This window comes from Etheostoma spectabile, chromosome 9, assembly GCF_008692095.1.
Source record: "Etheostoma spectabile isolate EspeVRDwgs_2016 chromosome 9, UIUC_Espe_1.0, whole genome shotgun sequence".
Lineage (NCBI taxonomy): Eukaryota > Metazoa > Chordata > Actinopteri > Perciformes > Percidae > Etheostoma > Etheostoma spectabile.
The window spans coordinates 20,023,070-20,033,477 of record NC_045741.1 but is presented as its reverse complement, the minus strand read 5'-3'; the positions used below and the strand labels follow the sequence as shown (position 1 = coordinate 20,033,477).

The window sequence follows — 10,408 nt, the reverse complement described above, 5'->3', positions numbered from 1 at the left end:
CACACACACACACACACAGTATGTCTGTGCATGCTTTAACATGACTGCAGAGATAAACTTGCTGAAATCCTCACTACATGTGTGTATGGTCTAATGAAATTAGGATCAGGATGTGTTTGTGCATTTACTATATGTATACTGTATGTGTTCTTACTGAGTGAATGCATTAAACTTTGTGATTGCTAGTTTTAAGGTAAGATAAAAAAAATAGAAAAACATCTTACATTTGAAACAAATGCCTCATGCATTGCAATTAAAAATGCTGTTGCCTTGTCTTGGAGCATTCATTCTTTTTATTATCACATACTTGGTTTAAGCCTTTTTTTCTGCTGTTTTCCCCTATCTCCTTCTCACTTTCACTGTCACTCAGGTGTTGGACATTGTACGTACCAATGTACGCTCAGCGCTGCAACGGATCTGGAGGGAGCCAGAAGTAGAAAGTCTCCATCTCTACCGGCTCTTTAACCGCGTCTTCAATCGGCTGCTCTGGAGTCATGGCCAGGGCCTGTGGAACTGCTTCTTGAACACCGGGTAGGCCAGTGTGAGCTAAGTTCTGAGCTGGGTTAGGGTGAGGATGAAATGGCTGGGGTACACTTGAAATAAACTAGTTTATAAGCATCATTTGACCACGTCACAATCCAAGGTGGGGCGAGTAGCCTGCCAACATGGAGAGAGGAAAGGAAAGAAATTTAAATATGTTTAACTGTAATGGTGACTTAAATCAAGACCAACGTACCAAGACAAAAAAAAGAGACAAAAATTTGAAAATTAGAGTCAGAAAGAATACCCATGTATGAACAGAGACGTTCATGTACACTTGCTTGCATGCTTTTAAATCAACACAAACAAGGGATCATACTGCAGGCCAATTACTGCCACTATTTCATCTCCATGACTAGAAGTTCACGCACCACCCAATCTCCCTGTGTTCGTCAATATCTCATTTTCAGTGACAGCACGGACAATTTGCGATTTTTATTCAGTATGACGAGGGAAGCAACCACAACTCAATGACAGAGAATGAGTGACAGACCAACCAGACCCTGCTGCACTTTTCTGAAAGCTCCTGGGGATGAAAGAAACATGTTAGTACTCTTCGGAGATGGGGTGTAAATTAAGGTCATAAATCTAGGCTGTTAATCAGGGCTTTTTCACAGGTGAGAGCAAGAATAGGAGAGGGGAGGAATGGAAGCAGGAAGGAGGTGAATGAAGGCCTCTTAGTACTTTTACTACAGTTTGTTTCAAATACTTTGAGGTTTTCATTTGGCTGTTTTTCTACTTTTTTGATGTGACAGTAAGTGGCTTCCTACAAGATTCCTACAGCAGACACACACACACACACACACACACACACACACACACACACACACACACACACACACACAACCACACACACACACACACACACACACACACACACACACACACACACACACACAGCTGCTGTGCTGGTAGCTGTGATGAAGGTGTGACCTTTTTGCATCTCTTCCTCTCCATTTTCTTTACAGTTCAGTTGTTCAGTGGCCGTGTTTCCCTCGGCCCAGAGGGCTCAAAGGGTGTAACTGAAGTTGCTGCCCACAGCTCTCCATTTTCTTCCTCCCTTACTTCCTTGGCAGTCGTAATTAAGGGAGAGTGGGGAAGGGATTAAGCAGGTGATAGAGATGAAGGGGATGATAAGCAGAAGGCGAGATGTGGAGAAACCCGGTGACAGAAAAAGCGGAGATGAGAGTGATTGAAAATCAGACATCGTAAAAAAAAAATAAAAAAAAAGGAATGGTAGAGAAAAGATTGGGTGGAGGGGTAGAGGCCTGGGAGGATTAGCCTAGTCTCAGCTACCCCTTGCACGCAGCACCCCATGCAGCTTTTGTCTGACTACAGCTTGCCTGGATGATCCAGCTAGCTTGCTAGCCTATCATCCGACCCCTCCCTACAACAGGCCTCGGCCCAAACACGGATAAACCCAATAGGAGGCCCAGATGTCACGCAGGAACAGAGAAGCGGTGCACCTCGAAAGCACACTCCAACTCCTCTCTGTCTCTTGTTTGATATTTTATCTAAGGGACTTAACAACAATCAAACGGCCTAGCAGCTATTGTGGCCAATGAATTCAACAGGCTTTGAAAACGACTTAGAGAAAGAGAATGGAAACGCACACACAGTTTTGAACTCTTTCAGAGGAAGCACCCCCACCTCCCAAAGAGTGAAAGGGGGTAGACATCAAACGTACCCCCCTGGGTTGTATGTCTCAGTTGTTGAAGCTCACTCACAGTGAGGGGTAGGTCCGGGGTTGTAAAGGGGGTTAACTGTACTTGGATTTGTTTCTTCCTCCTCCCTGCTTGTCTGCGTGTGTGCATGCAAGTGTATATACACACATAAACTGTACACTATAGGCCACACATCAGAGAACATATTTTCATAAATATGAATGGATATGGCTTAAGCTGTGTCTGTATCGTGCATATACATGATGCACTGTATACCCGTGTATATTGATGATTTTATGGTGATGCTAATCTTTTACTGCTAAATGCATTTCACTCTGTGTGTGTGTGCGTGCCCTCTCATTTGGTCTCCAGTTCTTCGTGGGAGACCATCTTCAGTAAGAGCAGCGAGGTGGTGTCACCCCAGGAGCTGCAGTGCTGCCGCCGGCTGGTCCAGCTATGCCGAGACTGCCTGTTGGTTGTCTACAAGTTTGTCTCAGAGTCCCGTGGCTCATTGACCGGACTCAGCCCTGAATGGGACGACACAAGGTGAGGAGGAGACCAAACTCTTTAATGTCTTCCCACTGAGCTCTATATTTTTCAAAAGATTCTTAGAGCATTCCTGCTGTAATAGATAGTTCACTATGCAATAGAGTGGCTCTACAAGATTCAAGGACACAATGGGATTCAAGAGCCTACTGGCAGGTCCCAGGTTAAAGCTGTACTCAGTGTCCTTCTGCAAGATGTTGAGCTCTTGCTCTGGAAAGGTCATTGATCTAAATGCGCGAAAAGTCTTCAGACCCATAACTAGATTATTTTCATATTTTCTATCCACCTAATTTATAGATTAAACTACTGCACGTCCATATGGTCAAAATAACGATATTAAAACACTATGAAACAACCAAACGCACACTACACATCACGGACAGGAAAGTAAGCCTCCTAAGATACTGATCCTGAGTTGCATAAGATTTACAGGAGACATCCTTGGTGTTGAGAATAATAATGATGGTGTCTTCCTGTGGTTGATATTTAAGTCCAGATGGAAACTGGTTAAAGCTGAGTCTGTTAAAGCAGTATAAACCACAGAGAGGCCTAGTTATAAACTTGTTAAAACTAAATGAATTAACTTTGACATAAAGACAAGAAAACTTTGATTTCAACAGCTATCATCATTTAACCTCTCTCAGACAAACAATTCCCCTCTCCTCTCCATGGAGACTTAGAGCAATCATCTTCATCACATAACCCCGATAAAACAAACAATAAAATAAGCCTCGTTCTATTTTTAAGGATAGTCCCCGCAGGAGACAGCAGCTCAGGTTTGGAGTGAGCGAACTTTTAAAGCACATATGCTTTGGGCTGGCAGACAGGGAGGGAGGAGGGTGTGGGAAGGGAGAGAGGGAGTGTGCTGTTAACAGGAAATAATGGCCCACAGATTAGCGCTCAGGTTAGCCCGGGGCCCCCCGAGGCCTGCTTAATTCAATTAGAGCCCAGATGAGCCTGTGCAGCAAATGACCTTATGAGAGAGAGAGCTCCTTTTTTCCTGGGGCCTTGCGTTGCATGATTCATAACTCTAGCGCATATTTTAACAGGCTATCACTTTGCGCCCACAGTATAAAAACCTCAGCTGTTACGAGGATAGATTCAAGAATATAAATTAATCAGTGGAGTATGTGAGGACTTTAAGATAAAACTGTAATTGGATTTAATAACTCGAGCATGCACAAAATGACACACTGGTGTATCCAAATGTTAGCAGTAGGTATCCTTGAGAGTCCATGTAAGCATGCATTGGTCTGTCTCTCCTTATTTCTTCTGTGTATATATTTGTCTGTGTAAAAAAAGCTTACCATTTGCTGCTGGACCAGCCTCTACCCATGGCTCCACCCCTGCCGCTGTCGCTGCCGCTTCTTCCTCCTCTTCCTCCGTCTCCTCGCCCCTTGACACAGGTCTATGCTTGGTTTAGTTCTGCTAAACCCCCCCATCTCCCAGCACCGTTACTGTCCCCTGCTTTCTGCTGCTCTCCACCACCTCACAGCTGTAACACAGGCTTGGTCCCACCTGCCCAATGAGGGTTGCATTGGCTACACAACCAACAGTCTAGCATGGTCTCCTCTCCTTTCCCTCACTACCATTCAAACAGGTGATGTTTGGAACGACTCATACAGCATCCAGAGAATCGGATATGTTTCAAATGATCTGAGGCCCAAAACTATAAACAATGTATTTGAAATGAAGGAGATAGGAGAAGAAAGCATATTAAAAGGTCCCATGGCATGACAATTTTACTTTGAGTTTTTTTAAACATAAATATGAGTGGCTAGAAATGGCGTTAGGTGTAAAACGAGCCCCGAGTATCCAGCTTTGCCTTTGAGAAAATGAAAGCTCAGATGGGCCGATCTGGAATAATTCCTATATGTCGTCATAAGGGGAAAGGTTACCTCCCCTTTCTCTGCTTTGCCCAAGGCAAGCTGGTCAAGGCCACACCACCACCCTGCTCTGCTCCTTTCCTCCTCATTAGCATTTAAAGCTACAAACACAGAAATGGCACATACAAAGAAAAACTCATTGTGGGACTGGCTCTAGTGGCTGTAATTCTGCACCAAGGCTGAATTTCAGGGAAGAGACTTCAGATATAGTATTAGGGTACCAGTAAGTTCTATATAAAACCATCCAAAAAGCAGCATGTCATGGGACCTTTAAGACTGTTTGGAGCACTGTTCACATCGCAACCATTCAGCCAACTGCTGTACATCACCAGCCAATCACCCTGCTGCTACATGCTTATGCCTTTCACTTAACTCTTTTGTCAAGAGCAAATTACCTTAAGGGTATGTTCAGTACGAGTAGCCTCAGTGGGAACTGAGCGCCTCCCCTGCACTGCATCAGTGCCATAATCAACCTAAGCTATACTCTCTTCTTGTCACAAGAAGACAGAAAATTTTTCAGCTTGCATCATGTGTTTTGCAGTTTCACAACGCAAACGGTTCACATCTCTCCATCAGGCATGCAGGGAAAAGTTGCAACACGCCGCCACCTCACATAGATGAGAAGCAATTAGGATTATTTTCTTATTGATGCACAAGCTTTCTATTAGGATAAATTGTGTGTGTGTGTGTGTGTGTGTGTGTGTGTGTGTGTGCATGTACATGTCATGTGACTGCTACACAACAATCATTCTTCCCATCTCACACCCGAACTAACCTCAAACTATTTCTCTTGAGCTGTGTCCATGTCCAACTGACATGTACATTTAAAGGATAGGTTCTGTTTGAAACAATACTCACAGGCCCATACAGTTTGTTCATTGAAACAATGTACAAATGACAACATCCTCAGTCCTCTTTACCTAAACAAATATTCTTAATGCTGTCACAAGATAAAACACAAAGAAGGAATTTCGTACTAATCTTTGGAAGAAGATACCCACATGATTTGTCTAACTCAGACTGTGGAAGCCAAACATAAGCTTCAGCTGAACTTTATAAATGTATTTTTGCAAAGAAAGAGGATTGTGGATGTTGTCCTCTATGACTAACATTAGAGTCACAATAGTAAGGACACCAGTAATAATAATATAATGTATGAAGGTAAATATGGTGCAAAAGGTGAGAGCTTATAAAATACGATGTGAGAACTTGCAGAACAAAAAATGACTTGTATGTTAAAATTTGCACTTGTAAAAATTAAATTTGAACTTGCAAAAAATATTCGCACACGTGTGATCTGAATTTGAAGTCACACAAAGAACCTGGAGGACCTGGAGCTCACCGCCAGTGTTTTAGTTTGACTGATAATTAAAAGGTATTTACCAATAAGCAGGCTGGTTGGTTAGTTTGCTAACGCTGGCTTGCTATTCCACCAACACGCGTTGGCTGCTAGTTAGCTCAGGCTAGCTTCCATGCTACATAAATAAGCCGGACAGAGTTGTCCCTCGTCTGGCAATAGAAACCCTGCGGTCCCCGGCCCTCCTGTTGGCTCAGAGCTCCACAGACTAAAACCACAGGTACACATTAGTTTTGCACCAAATGTATCACAAAAAGTGTTGCAAAAGTTGATGTTCGAGATTCGCCACTGTGTGACGCGAGAGAGCACATTGCAGGGCCACATTCGACAAGTTGTAATCACTGAGTTGTGGTTGTGATGGAAAATGAACACGAGAAAAAAAATGTACACGAGTAAATATTGCACTACACGCTTGCACATTTGTGAATATTTTATACAAGTGCAAATTTCAATTTACAAGCTTTTTTTTTTTTTTTTAAAAGCTCTGTTTTTTCTTTTCTTTGTGTGACTTCAAATTCAGATCACGTGTGCAATTTGTTTTGCAAGTGCAAGTTTTAACATACAAGTTCAGATTTTTTATTCTGCAAGTTCCCACATCGTAGTCTACAAGCTCTCACATTTTTTTACTTTCAAAATAATAACTGCAACCAGTAACGTTTAATGAAATGTACATACGTGAGTATTGTTCTAAACATGCTTGAAAAAATGTGGCCCTATTTTTTAATGAAAACTTGTAAATAAATTATTTATTATTACGAAATAATTAGGTTTATCTTATCAGGGTAACTTCATAACTTCACTGAAATTAATGCTAGAAAAAATGGAAACTGGAAAAATAGCCGGTCAAGTTATGTTTCCTTTAAGAGGAGTTGTTTTGATCCAAAGATATAAAAAATGAAGTGTGAAATAAACATATATGCATAAGTTATATGTGTTTGAGAACACATTTTTGACACCTGTATACTGTGTATGACATTTCTCGAAGGCTAAAGCGGACAGAAATCTTAAGGTTTCTAGTTCAATATGAGGTCATACACAGAAAATTGCTTTTTTTGGAAGAACAGTTTGGCAAACCTCCACATTCCGACTACTTGAACTATGTTACGCATTCAAATTAAACATTATATATTCAGGCTAATTTGGCTCCTTTGAACTAACTAAATACCTACACCGTCTCTTCTGCATGTACACACACACATAACGCATACAATGGCAGAGCTCTTGGCAGCCTTTGGCACATGTCAAAGTGGATCTGTTGGCTGAGGTCTTTGTGGTCTCCATTGTTGACCACACCTGCCCGCTCTTGTTGAAGCATCCTTCCTCTGTTGAGTGCCCTAATCAGGTGTGTCAACAGCCACATGGGTCTTAGCAAAGTCCTTCAGTCTGTGTGGGCAGATGAGAGGAAGTAGCCAAATAGCTTCACTAATGACTTTCTTGTTAAGCCTGGAATTACTGTCACTACCCAAAGACAATTTTCCCATGATGACAAAAGTTTCAGATTCTATTAACTTTCATCTGTCTGAAAAGTGTGGCAGTAATTAGGGTTAATAGGGGTGTTGAGCTGAGTGTGGGCTGCAGATAACCTTCAAGCCTCTTTGTACCTCTTGGTTTATGATTGTGTCAGGTATTGCGGCAGTCTTCTCCATCCTTAGTCATGGCATTTTGTTTTGTCTGGGCTCCTAATTTGATGAGGCAGTTGCATTTCGATAGAGGATTTAGGAGAAGCATGGAAGGCATGTCAGTAGAAACAGTGGCTTGTAGATTGTAGCTGTGCATGTAAGGAGCAGAGCAGGAGAGTATCTTTCTGTCTCCTCAACTGATGGATTGAAGCAAAGCACAAGTACATGGACAAGAATCCCCCTGGCTTTCAAGCATGCACACTGTTGCCAAGCTCTTCTTCATGATCAAAAGGAGGACAAACCTGGAAGATACCGAATGAGAGTCCAATTAAATATAGCCTGTAGAGACAGCAGCCGCTTGGACGTGAAAAGCCCTCCCACCGACCCCTTGCCATTACGAGCATCATGATGCTTTCTATGAGCAGAATCTTCTCAAAGTGAATAGCAGAGGCTCTCTGAAGAACACACACTCGAGCCCCCAATGAATGTTCAATATTTGATTTTCTTTCTTTTTTTGACTGACATTTCCATGTCTGGGCTTGGGGGTTTCAGTGAAAGCCTTATGGAAATGAAGGGAAGAAAGAAAAAAAAAAAAAAAAAAAAAAAAAAAAAAAAAAAAAAAAAAAAAAAAAAAAAAAAAAAAAAAATCACACCACAAATCCATGAACAGAATCCCAATTGATGAATATCATGAATCTATGGTGATGGAATAAGGTGCCGAGCTAGGGAACACATAAGAAATGAATCCAAGGGTGACACCAAATCGTGGTATGGAATTACTAAATGTCACTTTTAAGACTTGCTTGTGAAGCAAATGTGAACAGCTTAGAGCAAAGCATATCTTGCCCTCCTGTTCTCTTGGGTTTGAGTGGAGTTTAAGAAGAAGGGCCGGACTGAGCCCTCGTTCACCAAGTCCAGTCAGTGCCGAAGAAGATGTGCTGGAGGGATACCTATGGCCCACTTGAAGCTGTCTCAAGTGCACTTTACTTGGACTAAATGAAGTTAATTTGAATCCCTTCTAACTCTCCTGAGTCGGGAGCTGTGCTGAAGCAGACGCTCTCAGCGACATGTGCTTTTTTTTATTTTCCTCTTTCCGGTCGCCTTTAGAAGAAACTGCTCGGCTAATTTGTCCAAGAGCTACTTCACGAGGAGATAGAGCTGTCAGAGAAAAAGTATGCTATCTCTGCACCAGCTCAAAAGAAGACATCATTTCTTCACTCTGTAATCCTCAGCCCCAGTGGCTCCTTTTGATTAGATTGTCACATTTTAAAAACTTCCACAAGGACTATTCCTTTTGTCCATTGTTCTCGTTTAACTAAACGGGTATTAGATGTACTTTTTATTAGCAACGACTTTCTGCAGATGTGGCGATAAGGTCACATAATGTATAACATCCCAATACAAGAAGTGTGCTGCAAAAGCCCCTAAATGTAAGTCATTCTTCCAACTGATCAGTGTGGAAGAACTCAAACCTGCCCGTCTCATGTTTTCTGAAGAGTACCGCAGCATTTGCATAACCTTTAGTTAACCATGTCCAGGATTTGATCATATCATCTGACATTCCTCTGACAACCATATCTGACTCATTTCCAGTAGCTAAGGAAGATGGGAGCAGGGTTCAGCTCCTCCTGACTCTATCTCAACCTGACGCTGGTCTCATTCTCAGGTACTGGAACGCTGTTAGCAGGAGCTGCCTCACTGCTCTGTCTCGGTGGAAGGTGTCATAGAAAAGTCTTAGAAAGGTACTGACGCCTATGCCTCGGAATGATAGGTGAGGATCTTCTGTTCATGATACCAACAATTTAAAAGGATCAAAGTTGAAAAATCTGAAAGATCTGCTTCTGTCAGTAAATGGTCAATTTATTACTTTACGAGCACATATATAAATATATATAACCTAATTAAACAGGATTGTAACTGAGAGCACGATGTGTATGGCCTTTTAGATTTGGTACATTACATAAAATTAGAGCTGTGATGATAATCGACTATTTAACCTAAATAGTTGATCATTAGCATTGATATAAAGAAAAAAGCGAGTAAAATATTGGTGTTTCCACATTTCAAATATGAGGATTTGATGCTTTTTTTTCATGAAAATTAAATATATTTTGGGTTTTGGACTGTTGGCCAGACAAAACAGGACATCTTGTCAGCTTAGTATGTGGGGAATTATAACTGTTATTATTTTTTGGCATTTTATAGATAAAATGATGGATTAATTGAAAAACTGTTAGTTGCGGCCCTACACAAAATACCCCAGATCATATGGATCTCACAATTTATTTATTTTTTCTCGTTTTCAAAGTTGAACAAGTTGAAATCACCAGGCTATTATTAAAGTGGAAATGTGCAAATGGAGACGGCCACAAAATGGTAGAATCAATATATGGAAAATATGCAGTGTGTGGTCTCAGTGCCGAGCACTAATGCGCCCTGACCTCTAAATTGTGACCTTTGCATATCTAATCCTCTCATTATGTTCATCCTCTCCCCTAATCCCTCCGTCCCTCGCTCCTGTCCGTCTGTCCAGGTATCTGCTGCCAGTGACCTCCCAGTTCATCATGAAGTGGCCTTCGTCCAGCTTTGGCCGCATCTCCTCGGCCGTTCCACGCTCACGCAGCCTTTTCGCTGCCAGGATGGGCCACTTCTGAGGTCACCGTGGCAACCCTGGCTTTTTCGACACCTCGCCTTTTGACCTCAACTCCCTCCCTTGACTCTCACGCAGCCAAACTCTGATCTCATCTCCAGGTAGCTCTGGACACCTGACGGAGCCTCAACACGGGCCAAATCCCC

At 42.1% G+C, this 10,408-nt stretch overlaps 1 protein-coding gene across 6 annotated transcripts in view; it reads left to right on the top strand.

Moving 5' to 3' along the window:
• Positions 1–10,408, top strand: part of ttll7 (tubulin tyrosine ligase-like family, member 7) — a 68,099-nt gene that overhangs the window by 57,315 nt on the left and 376 nt on the right. Inside the window, exons 19-23 of one of the 6 annotated variants that reach the window (XM_032525845.1) lie at positions 371–531; positions 2,577–2,750; positions 4,053–4,156; positions 9,279–9,354; positions 10,146–10,408. The exon at positions 10,146–10,408 is cut by the window's right edge and continues 376 nt beyond it. In XM_032525845.1, coding sequence (XP_032381736.1) covers positions 371–531; positions 2,577–2,750; positions 4,053–4,156; positions 9,279–9,354; positions 10,146–10,266 — 636 coding nt within the window. In that variant the 3' untranslated portion in view covers positions 10,267–10,408. Of the gene's footprint in view, positions 1–370; positions 532–2,576; positions 2,751–4,052; positions 4,157–9,278; positions 9,384–10,145 lie in introns of all 6 variants that reach the window. The other 5 variants (XM_032525846.1, XM_032525851.1, XM_032525850.1 and 2 more) reach the window with 5 other exon arrangements.